This window comes from Acanthopagrus latus, chromosome 5, assembly GCF_904848185.1.
Source record: "Acanthopagrus latus isolate v.2019 chromosome 5, fAcaLat1.1, whole genome shotgun sequence".
Taxonomy (NCBI): Eukaryota; Metazoa; Chordata; class Actinopteri; order Spariformes; family Sparidae; genus Acanthopagrus; species Acanthopagrus latus.
This window is the reverse complement of record NC_051043.1, coordinates 11545469-11567800: the sequence shown is the minus strand read 5'-3', so window position 1 is coordinate 11567800 and position 22332 is coordinate 11545469. Positions and strand designations below refer to the sequence as shown.

The 22332-nt window shown below is 39.7% G+C and overlaps 2 protein-coding genes and 1 non-coding gene across 5 annotated transcripts; 1 reads left to right on the top strand and 2 right to left on the bottom strand.

Annotated features, from left to right (window-relative positions):
- Nucleotides 1-3868: 3868 nt before the first annotated feature.
- LOC119019466 (nucleolysin TIA-1-like) lies at nucleotides 3869-13644 on the bottom strand. Of its 2 annotated transcripts, none has more exons than XM_037098082.1 (12): nucleotides 13619-13644; nucleotides 12741-12837; nucleotides 12406-12504; nucleotides 11432-11486; nucleotides 11066-11153; nucleotides 10720-10795; nucleotides 10410-10518; nucleotides 10221-10316; nucleotides 9376-9460; nucleotides 8851-8989; nucleotides 7798-7949; nucleotides 3869-5266 (listed from the first exon to the last, which is right to left on the bottom strand). In XM_037098082.1, exons 1-12 carry the CDS (start codon nucleotides 13642-13644, stop codon nucleotides 5128-5130), a joined length of 1161 nt encoding a protein of 386 aa, XP_036953977.1. In that variant the 3' UTR covers nucleotides 3869-5127. The 2 variants fall into 2 exon arrangements, with proteins under 2 accessions (XP_036953977.1, XP_036953978.1); XM_037098083.1 differs by lacking the exon at nucleotides 13619-13644 and adding an exon at nucleotides 12984-13138.
- A 565-nt stretch (nucleotides 13645-14209) lies between these two features.
- trnag-ccc lies at nucleotides 14210-14280 on the bottom strand. Its single transcript has one exon. It is a non-coding gene; the product is annotated as a tRNA-Gly (tRNA).
- A 628-nt stretch (nucleotides 14281-14908) lies between these two features.
- rchy1 (ring finger and CHY zinc finger domain containing 1) lies at nucleotides 14909-20670 on the top strand. 2 transcript variants are annotated; one of them, XM_037099409.1, is made up of 10 exons: nucleotides 15008-15058; nucleotides 16506-16625; nucleotides 16785-16900; nucleotides 17274-17352; nucleotides 17473-17517; nucleotides 17611-17669; nucleotides 17905-17934; nucleotides 18359-18479; nucleotides 18676-18899; nucleotides 19038-20670. In XM_037099409.1, exons 1-9 carry the CDS (start codon nucleotides 15008-15010, stop codon nucleotides 18880-18882), a joined length of 828 nt encoding a protein of 275 aa, XP_036955304.1. In that variant the 3' UTR covers nucleotides 18883-18899; nucleotides 19038-20670. The 2 variants fall into 2 exon arrangements, with proteins under 2 accessions (XP_036955305.1, XP_036955304.1); XM_037099410.1 differs by having other exon boundaries at nucleotides 14909-15058; nucleotides 18676-20670.
- The last annotated feature ends 1662 nt before the right edge of the window (nucleotides 20671-22332 follow it).

Below are 22332 nucleotides of genomic sequence, written 5' to 3'. Positions count from 1 at the left end.
GATCTTTGTTTTAAATTTTGTTGAGTTGTGTACGTAAATTACCACAAATGTTTCCACCGATGTTCCAACCCAGAGGCCATAAGTTTACTCGAGCTAGGCGCGTACTGTATGGTCGCCTATTGCCACTTATGGAGCTGTGAAGTCAACTAAACTTGTGTGTGAATGTGAAAAAAAACTGTGAACATTTGTGCCCCTTTCCTCTCTGTAACATCACGTTCCCTTCCAGCTCTGGTTGCCAGTTGACATTCCAGTACATAATACTCGTCAATGGAGGTCAGCTCCGCGGATCACTGCTGCAGTCAGGTTGATAAACAGGAGTAAATCCACTTTGAATCCCGAAAGTTTGAAAGTAATCTCTGAGCTCTCCTCCTGTCCTGTCTCCGCCTGAAACTTGATCACAGCTCTGTACTTTTAAATCCTGCAGTGATTATCATAAAGTCACACCATGTCACTTTTGTTGTGGCTACACTGCCAGAAAAGAAGGTTTATATTTGTATCTTTAGGGGTTAATAGGCTTGTCACGTGGGAACTTCTCTCTGAGGAACAGCTGTTGTACCCTTGACATTGGAACTTATCTGTACCCCTGTGGTTTGCACCAGTCTTGTACCTCTGGTGGCAATTTTATACTTTAATTCAAGGAGATAAAAAATGACCTTTTAAAAAGGGTAGGTTAAGAAAAAAATTGAACATATTTGTACCTTTTACTGCTTGAGAACCCTTTGAAACCTTTTTAGCCCTCAAAAGGTACATATAGTTACCTTGAGGTCCAGTATTTAGCCTAAGGTGGTTCATTAGCGTCAGCCCGCACCTTGGGGGACAGAAATTGACTCCTATTGTACCCCTATATCTGACAGCATTACTGCTGCTTATTCATTAAAGAGTAGTACCTGGTCTTACCAGACTGTAGCAAAGCTACTATGGCAGAGAACAACTGTGCATGGACAACATTCTGGATATTTTAAAATGAAATATAGATCTCTGCCTGCCTACACTTGTATTTTCAGTGCTATTCATTAGCTTCGTAAGTGAAAATGTCTTCCAGTTTCAAACTGGTGTGTTTAAGTCGTGCTCACACCTAAAAAATGTAGAATATGAGGTCTGGATAAACAATGACTACAGGACAGGAAAGGAAAAAACACATCACCACTTTTCAGGGGAAAAATGGTTTACATCACATAATGACACCTGATGCTGGCACCTCAGTACACAACTGTACATTTCGGCCAGTAACTAGTAAAATAAAAACCTCTGGCACATTTTCTATACATTCATTGCATACTTTAAGAAAAAACACTAATTGTAGAAAATTGAAGAGGAAAGACATAAACAATGGGCTCAATGGTGGTATGACATTACAAAAAGTAATATTTTGGGGGTAAAGTGCTGAAAAAATGGACTATTTAATAAACTAAGTAAACTAAACACTGTGTAGTTAGGTATAACATTCACCTTTTTCCTATTCATTGTCATTTTTATGTGGCACTATTAAGTTTTAGAGAAGAAATTCAACCTTAACAAAAGTAAGGTCTCCAGAACACTGTTTGAAGCTAGAAAGGTGGGAGGGTCCGCCACATATACACAAAGTAAAATAGTATGAAGATGTTTTTGTTTATTCAGTTTTAAGGGAGAATTTGATTTAGTTTAGCATACAAAAGCAGTCAATGAAGATCTTTCTCTTGGGATTAAAATTTCTTCCCCAAAGGTACATATAGCGCCTTAAAAAACACACAACAGATGTTGAACAGATGTTAGGAGAGTGAAGAAGCCAAAGGGTTAGAGAACAATTCAAAAATTGAAGATAAAAAAGACACCATGATCTATAAAATAAATACTAATAAAATAAAGACAAATAAAAGACAAAATAAAGAGAGCAACGTAAACCCCACCAGCTGACAATGAATAGTACATTTAGACCCAACCTGCTTGGTGGTTGTGGAAGAGGGTGTCATTTGTAAAATAGCACCAAAGATGACAAAACTTGTCCTACATGTTTAACTGAGCCTATATAGTACATTGCATCTGACCCATGGTGTTGGACTTTTTAACAGTGACAAAGATTTCATACAGAGAAAGTTTGTCGTTTGTGGTTAAAAAACTGGAGGACAGAAAGAGGAAAGATAGGAAGCTGGACAGACAAAGAGAGAAAGCAAAGCGTGGCTGCTTTGATTGATTTCAGCTGTAATCTGCTCACTAACTCATCTCCTGACATCTCTCTCTCTCTCTCTCTCTCTCCATCTCTAACAGACTCTCCGTCCATTAAAGCCCAGTCGGGTCCTGGCTGAGCAGCTGTGAGGAGACAAACCATTTATCAGCCTGTCAGCTCTTGCTGCCTGTTATTCCACCCAGACAGACTGCGTGGCTGTCCCAGACCCAATAACTCAGACTGAGGAGACGCAAGCATACAGTCTACACATACCGTGACTAATAAAGTATATGTTGAAACACTTTTTTAAGAGAGACAATTTTGAAAAGGACATGGGATTTTACACCGAAACTGAGTTTTCTGTGTGTGAATTAACAGGCTCACGTCCACAGACAGACAGATGTGTGTTTATGAGTGCACAGTACCGTCTGTGTGCTCACAAACACACCTCAGTGTGACAGACAGATATTAATCATGCTGACAGACTGACGGATGGTCTGAGTGTCACTGTGCTACAGAGCAGCAAAGCCAGCCACCTGCTCCACAGCACCGTGCAGGAAAGATGGACTGAGGGCGCCATCTAGTGCCAAAATACACAATCACAGGGTCTACATGAGACCCAAGGAAAGATGTTTTAAAGTCATCTCTGCATTACCGGGAAGTGACAAGGATGGGTCACGCTTTAGGTTGTTGGCTGTCCTGCAGGAACCACAAGTCCTGTAAAAGCATATAAACAAGTGGCGCTTTGCACAAACATCACAATACATCACAACCCAGCCCACTGAGATTCAGTGATCCAAACTTAAAATCATTCAGTATTACTCTGAATTTAGTGCATTTGGTTTCAGTGTAAACCTCTGCATCAATACATTTTGGCAACAGTGAGTTCAAGTGGGTCTAAGTTTTAATAAATGTACATATCTATTTCTGTAACTGAGAGCTGGTGGTGAAAAATTCTGTCATTTCCAAAGTTTGACAGAGAGGGAGGAACTGCTGTTTGAAGAAAGAAAGTGCACTGCTGGCTGCTAAATATGTCTCTTTCGGCCACAACAAGAGAAAACCAGTAGGAAAAAATAATTGTACCTTCCTTCTGTTATTTGTTATTTTATTGTTATTATTCATAGCTAATATGTGCATATGTATATGTATAAATACACTCATAAGTGTGTGTGGTTTATTATCCATTTTATTGTGTGAACTTATATTGTTAGTCAAACTATTTACATTTTTTGCCTCTCTCTTATATTTTCAAAATTGTAATTTTGCTTTGGTGACACATGTGAAGGCTGTTGAGTTAACCATTTAATATGGTTTAAATACATTTCATTTCAGAAGAGAGGTGGGTAAAATTCAACAAATGTTGCATCTGCGCTATGGCAGATCATCCATCTTTTCTCACTTAATCTCAGCCTTTTTTACCCGCTGGTGTGCATAAGCTAAAGGGAATTAACTTATTTTTAAAACACAAAAATTCAACCAGCTCATGAAATTTCTGTATTTTTGTATATGACGTATAAACTGATGTCCATGTATTTAAGGTCAATAGTGCAGGACTCGAGATTGTAGTCTGAGCAACAGACATTGTGGTTTCTAAACATCCTCCTTCACCTTTAAAGAAATAACATTCAGGTTACAAAGGTTTTCAAAATCAGTCTCTCAACAAAATGTGCAAAACTGTCTCCTATAATAACCCCTCCATTAGAAAAAAGGAAAACAAACACATCATGACTTATGTGCATTAGCATTTTAATTGGACAAAGCAAGAAAACATTGATTACAGTAGCAGAGTCATCAGTTCTTAGGGCTAACACCTTTCTAAACAAAAGGGTCTGAAAATGTCTGTAGGCACTGCCTAATTAAAAAGAGTATCTTGTCAGGTAAAAGAAACCAGCTCTATAAGGCAACAGTTACAATGTAGGCCTCCCCATTTCTCTGGCAAAAAGAGCAAGTGTAAAGGTTGAATCCACTCAGATTTTTGATATAAAATACTGGCGTTTCAATAGATATTTAAAAACCATCACAAGTGTCAAACATGTTCACCCTTTAACATTTAAATTGTGTTAAATTTTAAATATGCACTGCATGGCAATGCTGTCTTATCCCTGCATGGAAGAATCATGTGTTTGCACTGTGCCAGCGTCACATTTGATAGTGCCACTCTGCTACGTACAATGTTTGAGTTAACTGTCGAGTTATCAAAACAAAAAAGAAAGCAAGCACCCACAGTTAACAGTAGCATTTTTTTTTTTTTTTACTTACATCGTTTCAAATGAATGAATGGTTATTTACACGTGGCGAAAAAGATTTGAGGCTGTCCGAAAATATGAAGGAGAAATGGAATGCAAAAAAAAAAAAAAAAGGAAAACACTCTTGGTAGTCAAATTTGTCCAAGTACAAGAGAGGAAAAACTGTGCAATATTTATCTGCCCTTACAGAGAAACAGCAGTGGCAACAATCCCTGCAATTGATTTTAATCCAAGAGAAAATGAGAACAAATTAAACAGATTTCCATTTCTCAAATAATAACCAATGTTTATAACTTAGCACGACTCAGACTTAAACAGTTTCTTTAAAAAATGACAAACCTCTCGGTGGCTGTGCGAGAGGAAAGATGTGAAAATGGAAGCAATTTGTAAACCCCCCCCAAAACAAAAAAAAAAATCCAAAAGTTTCTCCTTTACAGTTTTATACTCATTTACAGTTAACTTAAAAATGGTAAGAGCCCTGGTTCATGGCCAGTCTTGCCTACCACAAAGGGTGTAAATACCTGTGTGGGTCAAATCGCTCCACCCTGGCTCCCGTTACCTCAACCCCCCCATGAAATCCCATTTACATCTCCTAGACGTCAACCTTCCCATTAGGTTCCACATCCCAGTAAAAGTCTTAGTCCTGCCACAAATGGAGGCGGTGTTACACAGCCCTGCAGGGCACCGTACAGCCAGTAAGAGGCTGATGGTTGACAAATCTCCCACCCTGCCCACTTATCAGTGTGTGGGGTATCCTGTGGCTCCCATACCGGGCTGGTTGGCTAGCATACTCCCATTCAATCCCTGTGTAGGCTCCATAACCCCACCGTTACTGATGGCGCTCATGCCAGTCCACCCAGCACTGGCCGGTAAGTGACTGCAAAAAAACGAGGTAAAGAGAGAGAGAGAGAGAGAGAAAGAGAGAGAGAGAGAGGGAGAGACAGAAAGACAAAATGCCAGCAGGTTAGAAGAGACAAGGCGAAAGAGAGCAAAAGGGACGGTTTATATTAGAGCTACTAGAATCTGGACAGGCTGGAATGAGAACAAGAAGGCAAACAGAGTTATCAGGAGATGTGAGGGTGAGGCAGGCTGGGCAAAAATCAAGCTAGCCAAAAAGAAAACAAAAACAAAAAAACGGGGGAAAAAACAAAAAGTGGAGGCTCTTTGAAAAGTTCAAAGGTAAGTGTAATTTGATTAAACATGGGTGGACAAGCAGAAAAAGAGCATACAGGCTAAGCGCAGCGAGCTAAATAGTCCTTTCTACACCCCCCCTCCCATCAGCCACACTGTATAAAAGAATGTAGATTATCTTCACGATCGTATCTGGTCGTGTGTGCATCTGTCCGCAGCTAATCTCACATTCTACCTGACAAACCAAAATATTTTGTGCACATGTATGACTTTATGGCTCAAGGAGCTCTAATGGTTGCAGCGATTCACAATATTTAAAAAAAAAAAAAACCTGTTTTATTGACTGCTAACTTTTCACTCATCGGCTCTGACGTCATCTGAATTCCCATGTAAGCATAAATCATCCCCCCGCCACCCACCTGGACAAATTATTTCTTTGATTTAGAGACCCACACCTACATGTTATTTTACTGCAGTTCTACCAGTCCTCGTAGGCGGAAATCATCTTTTAATTCATGTCAAGAAGCATGAGCTCTACGGGTGATTCTCCATTGTGTGTTGTATCTACGTGTGAGTGTTTTCTTTAACACTCACACATAGATCATGAACAGAGAGGCTGCTGTCATTAATTTCACATTTCCATGCGAACAGCCATGTTTACTGCAGCAAATACCGCGGCACATTTAAGCAGTAAAAACTAAAAGTTGTAGTTATAAACTCGACAAGAGAGAGGAAACTCTTCAGAGGAAAGGGATTTTAACTTTAGCCTCCAAACAATGTCACTGTAAGAACCTGGACTGGATTGACATTAAATACTGACCGATCCTGTCGGCATGTTGGGAGATTCAAATAATCAATGAAGTAATGCTACAGAGTCTTGTGTATAAATGCACACGGTGTCTCTCTTAATGGGGTGACACATTCATTGCTCCTGCTGCGGGGGGAATTGTTGCAGCTAATGTAAATAATCATTTTGTCACTAATAACATTATTACCATTATATACGGTTTACCAGAAAATTATATTAAAATTATACCTGGCCCATCTGATATGCTGATATAACTGCAATAAGTGCATCACTGCCGGGTGGGAATTTGCACTTTACCGAGTGCACTCCTCTAGTTCCTCTTGCAAAACTTCTACATTTGGCCACAAAGCATAACAAAGACATAATTAAAATCTCTCCTAATTCACATGATGTATTTTAAGTCTTGTATCACTCATGTGATACAACGAAATTCTATGTTCAGTGTGGAGATACGACAGCTTATACAGGATTAAGTTTCATCTTCAAAATTCAAGTCAAGAGAGGCCGAGCCTCTGTCACAGGAATTGTGCATTCGCTGTACATTCCACAATCAAACACACTATCGCTGCTTTCGTTACCTCACACCTTTGTACAGAGCCTATTCACACAGCTGGTCACCAAGAATTTTAGACTGTCAACAACATATGGCCTCTCCTTTATTTTTCTTGGATGCACAAAACGTCACTGCACATAGGCTGTCTAAATTAAAACAAAATTTGATAACAACCTACAAATGATATTTAACATGTCCTACTGACATTCAGATACAGATCAAATCCTCAAAGTATATGTAAAAATAGATCAGAAAGAAATCAAAAAGGAAAATAATGTAAAAAGCTATGACATGAATGAAGACATACAAAACAACTGAACAGCCTTGAAGAACACAGTCCTTAAACACAGCAGGTAATCTTACAAAGAGGAAAATGAATTGTTCAAAATCTATCCCCCAGGTTCGGACAGTGAGCGAAATCTTTGTTCTGAGCTTTTAGCATGTATCTGTCTAGATCAGTCATTTTAGTCAATTCTCTTTCAATGTATTGAAATTCAAAGAAATAAGCTTTTAGCTAGTTTAGGGCAGTTTTCTTACAATCATCGAGGAAACAGACTACAGTTTTGAACCTATAAATCAAGTGACAAATACATTTTGGAACAAAACCTTTAAGTTAATAGGATGTGCTATGCACAGTGGGCAGCGATGACACACTGAAGCATGTTTAACGACAAAATTAAAGTTCAGATTGTTCTGTATGTGTATATGTCTGTGTGCTTATTTCTCAATCCTCTTAAGAAGAGCAAGGTGAGAGGCTGGCGTGGGGAGGAGGGAGGAAGTGGGGTTGGAGGAGGGAGGTCATGGCCCCCTCCTGTGACCAGAGCTGGCTCTCGCTGCCCCGGTCTTGAAGGGGTACTCTGGTGGTGCCGGAGAAGGAGGCGGTGAAGGGGAGCCCTGTGCACACCGTGCTACTTACTTGAAGCCCTGCTGGTTCCAAGCCTGGCTGTAGACATTGTAGGTGGGGACCTGCCACCCATTTGGGACGTACTGGCTGATCTGGGGTCCATTGCCGTACCATTGGCCCCACTGGCCATAGGGCTGGGCTGCAGGGAAGCTCATCTTGTTCTGCTGTAGGACAGAGTACAATCAGCATTAGCAGTGGACTGATTATCGGTGGCAGAGTAGCAGAAAATCCAAATACTCAATTAAAGTAACTCAGAATTTACTCAAGACCAGCACCTCAGTAAACTGTATTTCTGATTATTTCATCACTGGTTGTTTGAGATTTTGAAACAAGGAGCTGCACATGATTATAGGTTTTCAGACCCTGGAAAAAATGAATCAGTGAAGCCCCAACTAGTATGACTAAAGCATGATATAAGGTAGCAGTTCTTCCATGGAAGACATTAAACACTTTTTCCACTACCAGGAAACTCAAGTCCAAGAAAAGAAAATGTTTGTTTTCTTTTGAGTTAACCAGTACTCCTTTCTTACATAATTTTAAATATATAAATATTTAACCTGTCACTCAAATATGTATCTATACAGGGAATGTTAATGGCTTGGTTTTCCTTCTGGGAACTTGGATAACCTGGATAACTGACTGGATAAACATTAGGTCATCATGTGATGCAATGATGGGTTTTTAAAAACACCACTTCAGCCAGAACAAATGCTTCAATTTCCCCCCCGAGTATGTCAGTGGGAAGAGCACAGCTTTTACAGCCACAATGAAATAGTGAAATATATTTATTTTATTACTTTTTTCACCTGGAACTTTATGTGCAAAATACATGCACCATTTTCTCCCTGATCAGTGTCATCATTGCAATGCACTTGAATTACCACTGGCTGTTTTAAATAATGCTCACATGCAATTAAATTAAATGAAGGGGTTGATGAATTGATGCCATGAGTGAGATGATAGCAAGCAGCACTATCTTGCTTATTTCATCCCACAGACTGCCAAGAGGACATTAACCAGTGGGTGTTTGCTTTATACAGCATGTACAGTATATGGCTTCCTTACCTGGGGCATAGGCATCTGCTGCATCGGGTTCATCATGTCCGGGGTCTCTTTACCCCAGTAGCATTTGACTATGTGGCCCTCTATTGAAGTGCCATTCACTGACACAATGGCATGGGCTGCTGACTCATGGGAGTTAAACCTGGACAAAAACAGAGCGAGACTAAGGACATGCTGAACCTCATTTCATTCGTATTTACTCAGCAGCAATCACAACAGAGCTGGAGATCTGTTCTGATGACCAACAATGACTGTTTATTACAAGGACAACACTCAACACACAGAACAATTAATTCTACAATCCTAGTATCCAACAGGCATTCCATTAAATAAGGTACAGTGTTTTTCTATCAAGGTCCTCACTGTTGAGAGCATTGCAGATTGTCTCTCCTTTCTTTTGGTAAACTCTCCCAAAACCAAACTGTTCATTTCTTGATTATATGCCTAGAATAGAAAAGGATCAGGAACTAGTTCGTCCTACTTTGACCTTGTTCTCAAGAAAAGAAAAATATGAAACTCTCCACACACCTCACAAATGAATAGCCTTTGTCCGGGAAAACTCTGATTTCCATGATTTGTCCAAAGGGAGAGAAGGTCTGTCTCATCAGTTGCTCTGAAAGCCAAACAGAAAGGGAACATCAGATAGTGTTTTTACGTGGGCTCATTAAAAACGCTTGCGACATCAGGGACTTGCATTCTAACACCTTCAAGTACGAGTCTCTAGTTGGTTGTAAATTTTGATTCACAGCTGGTCACAATTTTGCCGGTAACACCACAGGGCTTTAGAATGACCTCTCCGAGCATAATAACCTAAGCTAAAATTTTGTAGTGAATAATAAATAGATAGCACAGACATTACTTAATCTTTTAATTATATCAACAATTCCCCCGAAGAGACGAAACCCCTATTGAATTGATCCTGCTACCTGCCAAATATCGCCTGTGTGTCAACAGCATGACATCATTTATGTCTACGTACCACAGAACAGAACACAGAACACCCTACATCTGCAGAGGATGTACTTGGCGGGCGGTTTGGGGCTTCTTCCGAGAAAATGTCACATTTTCCAACAAAAAAATATGCAACTGCATTTCATTTTGGAACACTAATATAACATGCATGTGTACAAACAGCTGTAAAAGCTAAAGCACTAAATTGCTATGAAGTCCACAAGGAAAGACTACAGCCGTTAGATCTTGGAAGTGTCAAATAAGTGTTAATGCTCTCCACACATATTTTACATTTTTATTGGAAATTAATATTGGTTCTAAATGTCATTTCCAGGCTCCTTCATTTCTAATAATCAGCATTGGCCCTGGAAAACTGCTATCAGTCAACCCTTAATACTGATGATAGCAATGGTATACAGTACCTGTCAGTCCTGTGCTAACTCCGCCACAATACACAGTGCAGTTACTGGGGCTGGACTGATTCACTACTTCATCAAAGGATAGGTGCTTGGAGTTATCTGCCAGGAGAAGACAGAAACAGTGTGACTGTTAACACATGAAACCAACATCCAGTGTAAACACGAAAAACATATACATTCATCACAACGCACTTTCATAGGTGGTCTTTGGAGCAGGAGGCTTTCTTGTGGCCCAGTTAGTTCGAATCTGTCTGCCTCCTAACCACTGACCCCCCATCTGCTGAATGGCATTCTCTGCGTCCTGGAACAAAGAGGAAATCATGTTATTCCTTCAAGCTGGAGTCTAATGACGTAAAAATCTAAAATACATATCTTTAGAAACACTGAACACAGTAATGTGTGTGAAAATGTCTGATGCAGCTTCAAAGACATCCCAAATGTTTTATATAAAAGACAGAAGTAAGTGTAATAATTTGGTCAGTTAACTTGGCTCTGTACTAACCCATTTGTTGAAGAAAGACACAAAGCCATAGCCTTTAGATTTCCCTGTAGCCATATCCTTCACAACACGAGCATCTCTGTGGACAAACAGACCAATAGTTGTTATATTAAAAACATGCAGCAAAACACAATGCTTGACAGCACTGAAGGTATAAAAGAGTAGCAGTTCAGTTTTCCTCAATAACTCTCAAATTTAAATCACACATCTTATTTCCAAGGGCAAATTCACCATTAATTTACCTACCCAAGACATGCACAATTTGTTTCCTTGAGGGTTTTTTAGTATGCTTCCCCATCAATTTCCCCTCTAATCTTGATCATCAGTGTCAGTAAAGCTTAAAACTTACGATATCCTGCCAAACGGACCGAAGGCAGCTTTGACGTCTTCTGTAGTTATTTCTGGGCTTAGGTCTCCAACGAAGACATGAAAATGATCTATGGGGGGAACAGAGTTTTGACATACCATATGTTACAATACATATTGTATTCAAAGCTTTAATATGTCTTCAGTGATTGCGAATTTCAGCCAAGAATTTAATCACAGTCTGTTAAAAGAGAAAGGAGATAAAGGACAGCCATCTTTGCAAAACCACATTCCAGACAAGTGAAATTACTACAGCACCAGTTAGACATATTAACACTTTCTCGTGAAACAGACTTTTCCCATGTATTAATGTCATCAAATATTTCCATTGAGGAGTACTTGTACTCACTACTTGTGTCTTTTTTCTGGCTGGTTGGCGTTGTGGCCCAGTTGACTTTGACCTCCTGCACAGAGGGGCAGAGAAAGAACAAGGCAGGTGGGGTATGTTTACATCACTTACAGCAAAAACTGGTGATCTCCACTATAAGGGGCTTTGATTTAAGGTCTGCCAACTTAAAATGATAAATCGACTTTAAAAGAGGCGTAAAAATGTATCTGATTTGGTGTCTTCTCGTATTTCTCTACTTATCACATATTTCTGTCCTGTGTATGTCAAGAGACGCAGAAAATTAATCTTGTTGCAAATCTTAAGATCTAAACTTAACAGAAAATACACTGCAGCTGGCCTGTAAAACTGGATGTAGAAATTTCTTAGCAAAAGGCTTTGTGTATAACCATAACACTTCAGTGGGAATCAATGCCATGTTGAAATGTTAGAAAGGGAGTCGTAAGCTAATAACAACAGATAGAGATATTAGTGAACCACCTGGTGTGCCTGCTGGGTTCAGCGCCACAGTCAGATGAATTTCCAGTTTCTGCTCTACCACTGAATGCAGACCCTCAACTGATTATTATTCTATCCAGCACCATTTTAATATTCTTTTACAAGGCCCTGGGGTCATTTAAAGGTTGTAGATGAAATTGTTCACGCTCTGTTGTCCTAGATAACCTTAAAATCTTTGTGTCAAGCTTCTCCCAGACTTTGTTGTGCTATCTTTCTCACGCAGCTTCCATGGTGGTGAAAGATTAATTGACAGGCCAGCTCTAGCTCCTCCAGTTGACCCCTGAATTGTACATCTGTTCATGAATGGACAAATGAAAATTTAAGACCTTGGCTCAGATACAAAGTTGTATCTAAATAATGTCATATAAATGCTAGCAATGACCTTTTCTGATGAGTTTTATTAAGGGGGGCACAGATCCTCAATTCCCCATACCTGAAGACCACCTGTCCCCACTCACCCTGTAGACACGATAGCTTACCTTACCCATTATTTTCCTTCCATTCATGGCTGCCAATGAGGCAGCAGCATGCCTGTGGTCATAGAACTCCACAAAGCAGTACGGATCATTTCCAGCCGTCTGTTAACGGAAACAAGACTGATATTAAGTGCACAGCAATGGTGACAATTTAATCACTGCAGATGACACGAGCCACCTACTGTAGTTTGGGGGCTGACTGTAGTTTGTTAGGCCTGATATAATAGACTGGGAGAGGAAAATCAGAACCAAGCACATGTGCAGAGGAAAACTACCTTTCAGGGCCAGTGTTAAATGCCTACAGTGAAATAGCATATACCAGAGAGGATGACACTCACATCAACTATCATTTTACAGCTCTTGCAGGGTCCTATCTGTGTGAAGACCTGCAGAATAAGGGGCTCGGTGACATCCCTGGACAGATTCCCCACATACCTGCAAACAAGGAGAGAGATGGGGAAATTGAGTCTTTGTCAAACAGGAAGTAGCATGCAAACAAAGGCTAGTTAACCGGGCTAGCTAGAAACCAAAACAATTCCCTATATTTACATAAAAAACGCCAACGATAGTGGACGACATACTATAAAAGTGCGTCTTAATTTTGAACAAAGAACTCGGGTATGGTCATTCCCGTGCTGTAGCTGTCCCGGGCCGTCTTCCCGAGCGTTGACGTGGCTTGTCTGCCAGCTAAGTTAGCTAAAGATAACGCTAGCCGGTTAGAAAGGGCCTCATGCTAGCCAAGTGTGGTGGCAACAACGGTAACGTTACTTTCTAAAAACATTACACCCCTCCAGTGATGGGATAGTTCATTCCTGACTATTTCTAACAAAATGCGACTATTTTGTGACCTTAGCTATCGCTTATTGAAACGTGTGCATTTTGAAAGAGGGGACTGGCTAGCTGCGTTTGCATCTTTAGCTAACGTTAGCATTAGCAAGCCCTGCAGTTTCATTTTCAGGCGAGTTACGGTTCCGTCTATTCATACGACTAAATCAACAACTTTACGTTCATCTCGATGATACCATCGGTCTTACTACGTTTGTAAACGTCTCCATTGTTGCAATGAGGTGATAGGGCAAACAAAATGCCATTTCGTAGCTAAATCACAAGGTTTTACAGTGTTTAATTGAAACAACAACGTGGAAACATTTCGGACGCGCCGTAGTTACATGGAGCCTACCCCATCCAGGACATAGACAGGGCCGCTGTTACTCACAAGGTTCTGGGTTGATCGTCCTCCATCGTAAAGGTTTAGTGGTCGCGTCCTGAGAGGTCTTTAATCCAATGTCATACAAATGGTTTATGCTGAACTTGGGCGACCACGAACGTAAAGGCTATATCTACAATTTAATGACAAATCGGTGGCCGACTCTGCTCACACACACACACACACCGCAGACAGCCTCAGTCTGATGCAAACAATAGGAAGTTGAAGATGGCGGAGGAGCGGCGTCAGCAGCGTCAACCTGCGCGCTGAAATGAAGCCAAAATCAAGCGCTCTTTCTCCCACACAGAGATGTGCATCCACATCTGTAAGGCGTGAGCTAAAAACACAGAGTTATGTAGCTTTTGATAACCGTGCACAATAAGATTTTCCATCAGCGTGGTCGTAGCTTTATCGACAAAAGGGAATAGATGTTTGAGGAAATTACAGCTGGACACATCTGGGAAATGCACGTTAACCAGCTAGGAGATGGAAGGCAACCTGAAACGCGTTTGGTTGATTAAAACCTAACAGTTTATTTTTGTTAAGGCACATAAATTGATCCATTTTTTATGATCACTTTAGTTGGTCATGAAAAATACGTGCGCCGCCCGGGAATCGAACCCGGGTCGCAAGAATGGGAATCTTGCATGATACCACTACACCAGCGGCGCCGTTGTGATATGAGCACGAAGAACACGTAATCAAAGATTCTCTACACTGCACAATATTCAAGTTTGAGAATTAAATTCAATATTGACAATCTAATTTATGTTTACCGTTTCAAAATGAAAATGTCATTTGATATTTCAGCCTCAAAGACTTGACCCACTGAGCATGAAAATGATGAAGGTTGGAATACTTAACATGATGTTTCATGAGGCAATGTGTAGCTCTCCTGGTACAGTACATCTGTTAATTGTTTCACAGACCCCATACACACGAATCAAACACGTGTCTAGGTCTATCTTGGATTAAATGCACATATTCTCTATCATCTTCCAAACCATTTAAACTGTGAGAAGACAACCTTTCTGCCATGAACGTGCATTAACACTTTACAGGCATGGTAAAAAGTTTTAATTTCTTCTCCAAAAACTACATAATGCCCCTTTAATTCCCACAGTGCGGCTGGTACATTGGAAATTACCATACAATATTGTGACAATAAAATGCTGTTTGAATAATTCCATTTTCAAAATTACACTATGATCTAATAGTCCGTCTCAGTGGTTGGGGTCACACACAGTAAATGTGGCAGAACGCATGAGCTACTCGGCTACCTGTGTTTGTCAAACAGGGTGGCGCAGTATTGCTGCATCTGCGCTCTAAACAAACGAAGAAGAAGAAAAGCGCGTCATTGTCATCGCAGACGAAGAAGAACCACAGCTCGGAGGAAACATGGCTTCCCCTGCTGGCTGTGAGCATTATATTCGCAGCTGCTTATTGAAAGTGAGTTAACTTTTAGTAATGTATTGTTTATATCTGCAGAACATACATGCTGGAGGTATTTTGGTGTTGTATATGCATCATTCACATTGCTGTAACCATTAGTGCTACTATGTATCTGTGGTAGAGACTGCTCAGAGCTAGCTAGTTACTTAAACGCTAGCCAGTAAATCAACACAGCAACTGTATTCTAAAGACATTATAGGTTAGCGTCTATACGTAATGTTGCCTCACATGTTGCTGGTAGTAGCTCAGTCTATAGAGACTAAGCATGGCCACTGGTATGTTCGTGTCCAGCGTGGACCCGTCGGCATGGAGCCTGGACTGACAGCTGTAGATTTGCCGCGGTTCACCTCCGGGGCACTGCCGAGGTGCTCCTTTAGCAAAGCACACCCCCACAGCTCGGTACGGTGTGCTGTGTGACAGACCCACCTCTGACATCTGTACACATCAGTGGAGTCTATAGGTTTCTATGTGTCTATAAAATTACTAACAGAGTGGGAAAAAGGGGAATTTAACCACTGTGTCAAATAATTACTGGATTTTCTTAGATTTATGCTGAGTTAGCGTATCATATACTGTGTCAATCATATCTGTTGATTATTTACAGAGTTGGGTAAGTTACTTTGAAAATGACTGTAAATGAATTACATATTACATGTTGCCTTCATTTTAAAGTAATATAACACATTACACTATCACTGTCTAGTAATAAATTACTTATTACAATACTTTTTAGTTACTTTCCATGCTCAAGTAACATATATAGAGCAATTAAATAGCCCAGTTATCTTTAGATAAATGAATGGCCTTGGACACGGATAAGTCTAAAGTAGGAGAAAATGGAAATACTCAAGTAAAGTAAAGTATCTCAAAATTGTCCTTAAGAAAGTTAGGTGTATTTTCTCACTGCTTGTTTGAACTTTTGACACTGTCCTGAATTAGCCGTATCAGTCCTTTGCTAATATTATTGCGAAGAAAGGTAATTGCAACTTTCTTATTACTTTACTCTACAGACCTTAATCTACAAACAATGTTGTAGCAGACAAAAACAATGTATTATTCAGTTATGCTGAACAATTAAGTGAAATATTACCAAAATAGCAATATGGCCAAGTGCAATATCAAAATTGCGGCAAGCTGCAATTTTTTGATAAAATTAAAATGTGTGTCTAAACAGCATTATTATGAAGTACTGTAGTGCTGCAGGGATGCAAATGTTCTTCCCCAGATGTAAGAAAACACGTTTGCGCATGCATTGTTGGTATAGCCCCTAAAACGTCATCATGTTTTTAATGTTTTCTTTTTCTCTAGTCAAAATGAAAATGGTGATGTACAAATGATCATTCAAACGAATCATGAATCATATCAAAATTCTAACCTGTGTTATAAGTGTGATCGACATACCCGTTATGCCATCCATCTTACCACCTACTTCTATATATGGCAGGCACCTTGCTGTGGTAAACTGTATGTGTGTCGGCTGTGCCATGATGCAGAGGAGAACCACCGGATGGATCGATTCAAAGTGAGAGAGGTGCAGTGCTGCGGGTGTCAGACAGTTCAGCAGGTAAGTGAGAAAAACAACTGCTGGCAGCTGATATGTTTGTACTCCCCGGCGATGGTGACCTTAGTGTGATCTTAAATGGTTTCTCTTTGGACTTTATGTTGTATTTGTGACTATCAAGAAAAAAATGCAAGGTGTAAGTGTAAAATATCCCTCTTTTAGGCACAACAGACTTGCCAGCAGTGTCATGTGCAGTTTGGGGAGTATTACTGTGACATTTGCCACTTGTTCGACAAGGACAAGAAGCAGTATCACTGTCAGGACTGTGGAATATGCAGGTGAGCATTAGTAGAGTTATATACCTTGACTTGTCACTAATGTTTTTACAGAAACAGCTTTTAGTTAAGGATGTTAACAATGGAATGGTTAATGCAAGTCAAATTTTAAAGACAAAATTCTGGTGTTTTAAGATGTTTGTTTTATTATGTTTTCAGTGTTTGTAAATCAGAGCGCAGGAATCAGACATCCATACGTTTTCAAATGCAGTGCAGTAAAAAATTACTTTTCCTGTTACCAGACAAGAGAAAAACATACATCTGACAGTTTTGCTTTTGCTAATTAGTGTAACATCCTGTAACCTCCACTCCCTTGCTTTTCATGTGTGAGGTGATTGTCATCTGTGTCATTGACGCTGTGTTGTGACCCCTACAGGATTGGTCCCAAGGAGAAGTATTTCCATTGTGTGAAGTGTAATCTGTGTTTAGCCCAGGATCTGCGGGGAAACCACAAGGTGATTATCACCCTGCATCTGTTTCTGATGCTCACATATTGTACAGTGTGTATATGGTGTTTGATGAGCAAGTGAGTGTCCTCACTGCTGTCATTTACAGTTATATTTTTTGTTTTTCAGTGTGTTGAAAACGTTTCAAGGCAGAACTGCCCAGTATGTATGGAGGTAATGAAGCATTAGATACATAATGGGATGGGATGGGGATTTGAGTGGAGCCTTTTCCTTTCTCTGATATGATAATATGATTTTCTTTTGCAGGATATTCACACGTCCAGGATTGGAGCTCACGTTCTTCCATGCGGCCATCTTTTACACAAGTATGACTCATTCATTGAATAGTGGAAGGTCAGGAAAAATGCATGAATTCAGGACATCAGCCTGACAGTTTTATAAACAGATAGGTTGATTGATTATTTATTATCTAAATGTCTTATTTTCAAGCTCTCTCTTTGTTTTATATCTTTAGAAGTTTATCTTCATTTTGTCATCATATTTCACAACGTGTTGTGACATAAATGTAACAATTAATGTGGTTGTTATTATTTTCTGCAGGACCTGCTTTGATGACATGGTCAGAACAGGGTATGTCTGATAAATTATTTCTTTCCCGGTAAATGCTGAGTTGAGTAAAATGGTGTTCCAGTTTAATGTGTTATTACATGACATGAGAGCGTCTTTATTGTCCCTTAAGGGCAATTTGGTTTGCAACAGTAGTCAACATAACCAGTACACATCATCCTAAATAATACACTAAATGGTGAAATAACATATAACATACAGGAAGTCATCATCAAAATTAAACAGTGAGAGATAATACAAATGAATATAGCTGTCAGAATGCCTCAGCTTGCAAGGAACCCAACAGCCATTCAGAATATGTAAGTCATGTTCTGAATTAAGGTCTTGAGTGATATATCTTATTTCTGGAGTCCTGTATGTATAAATGGATACTACAGTGCATGTAAATGTATTTTCTCATCACCTATGTTTCTCTGTGTTGTTTTAGAGCATATCGCTGTCCTCTGTGTATGCACTCTGTGTGGAACATGGAGGACCACTGGGATCAGATAGACAAAGAGATTGCCCAGTCACCGATGCCCACTGAGTACCAGGGCGCTACTGTCAAAGTAAGACCTCAATAATACGATAAAATGCATTTGGGATATTTTAGTTTTGTTAAATGGAGGCTTACTGATTGATGAGAACCAAACTTTATAGGCAGGGCAAGCCCAGTTGTTGCATTAAATTTTATCCAACTTCATTTGCACAATTTATCACCCATTTGATCTGCTTTGAACATGCACATGTTTTTCCTTGCTACAGATCATATGTAATGACTGCCAAGCCCATTGCACGGTGCCTTTCCACGTGCTTGGAATGAAGTGCAGTGGCTGTGGCTCCTACAACACGGCACAGGAGGGAGGACTCATCCAGCAGCCTCCACAACAGGAGCAGGACACTGAGAATGAAGCAGAAACAGACACAGAGCCAGAGCAGCAAGACCCTCCTCAGTCACCCACACCACAATAAAATGACAGGAGAACATAGTGGGTGGCATTTATACTTTAGATAATTGGCTGGTGCACTTAGCTGTTGTAACTTTAACTGAGCCAATGATCCTAGATTGTACATAATACGAAAAAAAAAAAATCTGTCTATTTTCTGTACCTGCCTGTTCTCTTTAGGACTGAGACCTGTCCCAGCATTCAGTGGGTGAGGTGAAGGTTATACCCTGGACAGGTTGGTCAGTCTCTCACAGGACATTCACATACATTGATACCTACAGGCAAAGTCCATCTGACCACCCAGGAAGGTCTTGCTGGGGGGTGACAGTCTTACGATTGAGCCACTGTGTGGCACCGTGACAAAAGAACTGAGCAGGTTAACTACTTCAAGTGAGGAAGTGCTGGTTGAGGTTGGACAGTCTCAACCAGCTATGATAGTTTCCTCTTCAGTTCAGGGGCTGGGTCATAAAAGCTATTTAAATGTTCTCAGTAAGACACTGTGTGAAAAAAGGTGTGTCAGCGTGTCATATATATATATACACTGGGGGTTGACTGATTATCAGGGCCAATATTCAGCATTTTTCAGATTATCTGTATCGATTATTTTTTTTTGTCAGATTGCAGATAAAATAAACTTATTTGGCTACTTTGGCTGTGATGCAGAATCCACTCACACAATGTACCGCCTACAACAATATCTGATTGGTAACACATCACAGCTATAAACACTGAATAATCAGAATATGTATCGGTATCGGTCAACCCCATAATATACACAATACTGTATCTGCTTGTGCAACTATACTCAACAATCCACCAGTTTGGAAAAAAGCCTCATCAGTCACTTGTATAGAAATTAACACAAGCCTCAGGCAAATGTCAGCTTGATTAACCAAGTAGTAAATAACTGACGTTAAGTGACTTTTTGGTGGCATGGCACAAAGGAATGTGTTAACCAAGGGCATATGTTTATAGAAAAGAATAACTGGAACTCACTGACGGAAATTAGAAATGCATTGAGACATACAGATATTTAGAAAGCAAGATTCACAGGGCATATGTGCCGGAAGAAATTGTAAAGGGTGCTGAAGCCTTCTTCTAAATTTGAATTCTTTATTGGTGTGCACGCCACTCTCTATTTTTTTTATTAAAAAATGAATGTACAAGTGGTGAAGCAAATGTTGCCTATGAAATTCTTGTTTGAAGGCAAAATATGTGCTCCATTTATAGACTAAAGGATAGCACCAATGTCAATAAAGTTCAAAACACAGGTTTTGAGACTTGCCTTCCAGTGACTGAGTTTTTTCATGTTAAAGGTGCAGTATGTAGTTTGGGAGAGAGATTTTAATCAGAAGAGAAAGATCTTCTTTGGTTGTTCACTATGTTTATATGTGGCGGACCCTGCCACCTTTCTAACTTCAGTTTGTTTATTCATTACTTGTGTGTTTGGGGGTTTTTTTGTATTATTACCTCATTAATATTGTAAATATTAAAATTTGAATTTATTCTCCAAAACTACATAGTGATCCTTTAAATAGGTAATGTTTACATCAATTGTTTGAAGATGAAATATGTTCTTGCCTAAATTTTATCATAAACTGATGTCATGAAATTACATCTACAACACCTTCACCTTTAGATTAGCTCTCATACATACACACAGTACTATAGTTTCTGGTCAGGCCGCTGTAACAAAGGACCATTACTGCTGGTCTCATTTGCTGTTTGTGTCTTTGTTACTTACCTGTGTAAAGTTTGTTTACCTTAACAGTAATACAAATTTAAAATAAAAACATAATTTTACTAAATAATATTACCTGTGTTGTCTTTGAATTAAGGATATGAACATTTATTCACATCACATTTTTATTTTCAGCTGCTCATACAAATACATTTGAGGTGTTTTCATTCTACAAATCAGCAGCTTTTCAGCTTCAATGTTGGACAGTAAAAATTCAAACATTTCCATTGTATATATATATATATATATATATATATATATATATATATATATATATATATATATATATATATGTGTGTGTGTTTGTGTGTGTAGCAGTCATACACTAGCACCATAAGAGAAATCATCACTGATGAAGGAAATGTGAAATCAATATTTAGACTTGATATTTCAATAAGAAAGAAGCAGAAGTAAGGCAGAACTGTACTTCTATGTACATCAGTGATACAGATTGAACCTTTAACCTGAAGTGGATAAGTGCATCTGTTATCTGGGTTACATACTGTCTCCTCTGGGTGGCTCGGGCTCAGAGGTTGCAAACTGGAAAGTGAAACAAACAGGAACACCAGTCATGGTGCTTCCGATGGGGATGTGCACGGGTGGGGCTGTGGAGGACGGGGATTTGATGATGTGCGGAGGAAAGGGTGGAGTGGCACCCTTGGGGAACTCTTGGTATGTGGTGGTGGTGGTGCTGACTTGCGGTTGATTTGTGCCATCAATGCCTATGATTAAGCCAGTTCCCTTGAGCCCGGGCTCTAGTGTATCTGGTGGAATGTGACCAGTGCCGGTGTTAATGGAGTCATGTGCAGGATCAGAAGGCATATCCTGAGAAATGTCTACGCCCAGAGTTTGTGAAGGATCATCTGGCATGAGGTGCAGTGCGTCTGTGTCGGTGGAGGCTTGTGGGTCCTCAGGATTGGGCAGAGCTGCAGTATCGAGCGTGGCTGGAGAAGGTCCTGCTGTAGAGGGAGGCTGAGTGCCAGTGGGGTCGGTCTTCTCCATGGCCATGGACATGTCTGTCTCTGTAGTGGCTGGCTGCGGGGGCTCCTCTGAAGGCTCAACATCAGCTGCAGCCTCCTCTGATGAGTCTGACTCAGTGGACTCTGATGAATCCTCATCTTCACTCACCTGTGTTCAGAATGAGGAATGCTCTTTATATTTGACACAAGTCCTCTCAGATTGCTTTATAGAAGCAGTAGCTGAATAGTGGAGGTACTCACTGGTTTAGACAACGCTATAGTCACCATGAAGAGGGCACAAAGAACAGTCTTCAGAGCTGCCATTGTGGTTTTGCTGAAACAGTCCATAATCACATTTCCACCACATTTTAGAGGAAAATATCGTACTTTTATTGTTGCTACATTTACTTGACAGCTAGTTACTAGTTACTTTGCATATTATTGATTATATAAAACACAAGATCAGATTCTAAAACATGATATATCATACAACAATGAAATATGATTTTCCTTAGAACTCATTCTAGAATTTTCTTATTAAAAGTTTGATAAAAGTACAATTCTGGCAGTGTAGTCGCAATATGCAACATGTGTTCAATGCATATTATGTTTGAGCAGCTACCAAAAAAATGTTGCATTTACAATTAATTCTTCAGTTTTAATATCCCACAATATATGAATGAAATATTCTGCATAATGAATACTTTTATCTTTGATACCTAAAGTACATTTGGATAATTATACCTTTTATATTCAAAAGAAATAAAATAACATC